A 3,713-nucleotide genomic window follows, 5' to 3' on the forward strand; every position below is an offset into this window, starting at 1 on the left:
TTTCTCGTTCCCTCAATTGGGCAAAGACTGACTGAGAATTAGACTCTCTGGGCCTTTGCAGAAAGAGCTTAGCTCAGCTGGTGGCAGTTACGTAACAGAAGTCATGATAATAAAGAAACCAAATTGCTTCTTTACAAAAAAGAATGGAACTCCCATACATTCAGCCCATCATCACTCAGATCCTTTCTTGTGTGCCTGTCTGTGTCATATTCCCCACCCTTCACCAGGCTTTTATCTTTTCATTTACATTACTAGGCAGGGACCGCCTTTTTGTATCTCTGTACAGCACCTTGCAAAACAAAACTGAGCCTTGGCCCCAGCTGGGAACTATAAGCAAAATACAAGCAATGACCTCAACTTTGGTGCATAGGTCCCTTACCAATATGCCTACACAAGCCCAAAAAGGACAACTTATCTGGGTGAGGGAACGGTTAACCTGGCATAGCCTTTATGCTGAGACTTACAAAAGCAAACTAAGCCATAGCCGTTGCAGGAGTGGCTTATATCCCTGCTAAGAAACATGCTGAGACTCACCAACCAATTGTCAGAAACCACGAACCACAGCAGGAGCAGTTTTCTATGCTTGGCTGCATTCAGACCTGCATTTTGGATGCAAAAGCTTTTGTGTGCCATGGCCAGCCCCCCAAAATAGTTCTTATGTTCTCACTGCAATCTTTTCTTCCAACTGAGACATTAGAGCAAATGCCTTACCCAACATTGACAATAAATCCGACTTCGGGGTACTCGCGTTCTTCTCAGACCTTGGTGATGGCTCAGAGAAACGTGAGGAGACTGCCAGACCAAAGTAGGCTCCAAACAGGAGAACATGCATCATGCTGATATTGTCTGTAATCTGTAGAATAATCAAATCTGTGGTTTATTTCAGGCCACAGGAAGCCTTTGATGCAGTTCCCGATACAGTTGCTCATATAACCTCCCTATAAGCCATTTATTTTCACAGTCCCTCAGTTTATGCATCAGTTAGTTATGTGAGATTAACGTATCTGAATTCAGTGCAGCTCATAAACACACAATTCATATACAGAGAGTTTGGGGTATGTTTACATTGTACGTTAAATGCAGGTCTGACTCTGCTGCCCAGACTGGGCTGGCGTGCCATTCACCCTGGAGATATTCCAGACTGAACTGGCATAGGGTGGGGAGTAAAGTTTAAAGGCAATCAGTGCCTCAGCATAGGTCAAGGCTTTCATTCATGTGTTGGGGATGGTCAGGACATGGGCAAGGCCAAATGCACTACATCCCAATCCATCAGATCAGCTTACCCTTTAAGGCCAAGAATGTAGATATAGCCAATTATATAGATACAGAGTATGCAGGGTTTGGAGTTTGATGTCCTTAACTATAGTCCCAAAGTCAGACTTCATCTCTTAATGAAAACATAGCCACAACCTAACTGAGATGAGATAAAACACACCGAGATTCCTGTCAGCAGAGCACTAACAAACCACAAAAAGGCAACATTCCAAAGTCCCAGTGAAATTTTCCCCCACATGCCTGGAAACCGTACCACAGTACCTTCAGGAATGTGTTATTGATCCATCTGCTCATACGGAAAACTATCATCTCCACAACTGTCATCAGAATTAATTGCACAGGATTAGTCTTCCCAAGAACAGCTCCAGTGGAGATGACAACAGCAGTCATATCCACAGTAGACTTTGTTATTCTGCAATAAAAGAAAGGAAAGGAAAAAAAAAAATAGTTCTGTATCAGGACCATGCCAGGGCCAATAAAGAAAGAATGACAAGACAGTAAAATGTACTTAAAAACCCAAAGCCTTCTAAAATGTCTGCTAATATACCTATGCTAATTTGCAAAGAGGCCCAGATAACAACACATTATCCTTCACAAAGAGCAACCAGCTGTTCTAGATTATTCCAATTCTAGCATAAAATAATTACCTTTCCAGACTATCTTCATTTGCCACTTTAAGAAGGAAAATTAATAAATTTTCTATCAGTATGGAGCATTGGACACCAAGTACAACGATCAAGAGGTTGAATCCAGTGCTGCTAAACCCGTATCTTTTCAGAGACATCAGGAAAAAGCCAAATCCAAAAATCAGCATGTGGCTGACATCTTGAAAAGCTGCATGACAGAAAAGACCAAGACAGCAGTGAAGTTATTAATGCAGAGTGGACTTCTGGTTAAATAAATAAATAAACCACCCCAATTAACTAAGAAGCCTTCAGATAAAAATTCAGGTGTCATTATTATTTAGTACATATAAAGAATTCCAGAGTTTTCTTTCCAATCCATAAGTAATCAGAAAAACAATACCTTTGACCCTGAATTTATTTTTACAAAGTGATCAGAATGGATGCCACAGGATGGCGGATGAGGGGTCAAAAAGCACGACAGAAATTAAGTACATGTAGCAATGAAATTTGGGCATTCATTTTTCCTGAGGTGAATTTAAAGAGCTTAAGTTGGACTTTTCAGGGAGAGTTACTGTGAGCTACTGCTGATTCATTCCTGAGGGCATTAGGGAAGAAATGAGTTACAAAGAGAAACCTGTATGATGTCCTCATCTGGGTAGAAGGAACATAAATAGCAGTAGAAAGAGTTTAATATGGCAACCAGCATGATTCCATAAAAGGTAGAGACTGTCCAAGATATACGCTCTTGGATCTGTAGGCCTGGAAGCGTCCTCTGGGACATGCTAACAGTCAAATTCTCATATGGTTGTGCTGGCCTGTACCTACAGCAAAATATCAAACTGCTAGTAAGTAGATCTCATTTTTCAAGCTATAAAACAAGGAGGGTAACACAAGAATGTCAGGAGGATTAATCAGCTTATATTTGCATAGCACTGTAAAAACATTACACACTATGGCTGCAGCATAATCTGCTAATACATTCCTTTGATCAATGCACAAAATACATCTCCAGAATATATTTAAACCCTTAATTTCACTGTATTAACTTCATTTCTTTACGTCAAGCATTCAAATGGAAAATATTGCCATTCTGAATTCTTACTTTGTAGCACAACGCCTTTGCATGCCAAGACCTCACAGAGGTAGACACTTCGCACAGAGCAGAAGTTTGTTCGTAGGAGTCAAGATTACCACAAACAGGCAGCAGAAAACAGACCAACAATGCAATTTAGTACCACTCAAGTCTACCTTCACTGTTATTGCTTTGATATAAATAAATATACACCATATGTGACAAGGTAGGGTCCTTAAAGGGCAATAAAAACATTCTACTGCTCACTAACAAATACACAAACCTGGTGAATCCCATCTCTATCGCACTGCAGGCATTAACCCTTCCTTTCACAGCAAGGCTGCCGATCTTACCTGGGTCAGAGATGATTGGTCTGGATGCACTATCATCTGAGAACAAAAAGTAAAAGAGGACGATGAAAACAGCTTCCAGAAAAAGGATTAGCCACGGCACGTTGTTTCGGAAGTTGCGGTAGTTAGAAGACATTGTGCACTAGACTATAGTAAGCACAAACACATTAATATTTTTTTCTATAAAAACGTTTCAGTAACCTCAAGCCAATAGAACAGGAGGTGTTGGGGGGCAGAAATAAAAACTCCGAGAGATAAAAAGCCCAAGAGGCGTCAACAAGGAACAGTTCCTTATCTGTGACACGTCAGAACCCCAAACTTACCACAACTGACATGGACTGAACCCAAGAAGTACTCGTGAACAACACAGACCTATCAAGCTGTCAGTAC

At 40.8% G+C, this 3,713-nt stretch overlaps 1 protein-coding gene across 1 annotated transcript in view; it reads right to left on the reverse strand.

The window, feature by feature from the left end:
- Nucleotides 1-3,459, reverse strand: part of RHCE (Rh blood group, CcEe antigens) — a 9,307-nt gene extending 5,848 nt beyond the window's left edge. The window contains exons 1-4 of the mRNA XM_009708411.1: nucleotides 3,327-3,459; nucleotides 1,923-2,109; nucleotides 1,537-1,687; nucleotides 712-853 (exon numbers count right to left, since the gene is read on the reverse strand). Of these exons, the coding sequence (XP_009706713.1) occupies nucleotides 712-853; nucleotides 1,537-1,687; nucleotides 1,923-2,109; nucleotides 3,327-3,459 (613 nt within the window). The remainder of the gene's footprint in view (nucleotides 1-711; nucleotides 854-1,536; nucleotides 1,688-1,922; nucleotides 2,110-3,326) is intronic.
- Nucleotides 3,460-3,713: the final 254 nt, after the last annotated feature.

Source organism: Cariama cristata, unplaced genomic scaffold (assembly GCF_000690535.1).
Source record: "Cariama cristata isolate BGI_N322 unplaced genomic scaffold, ASM69053v1 scaffold17889, whole genome shotgun sequence".
Taxonomy (NCBI): Eukaryota; Metazoa; Chordata; class Aves; order Cariamiformes; family Cariamidae; genus Cariama; species Cariama cristata.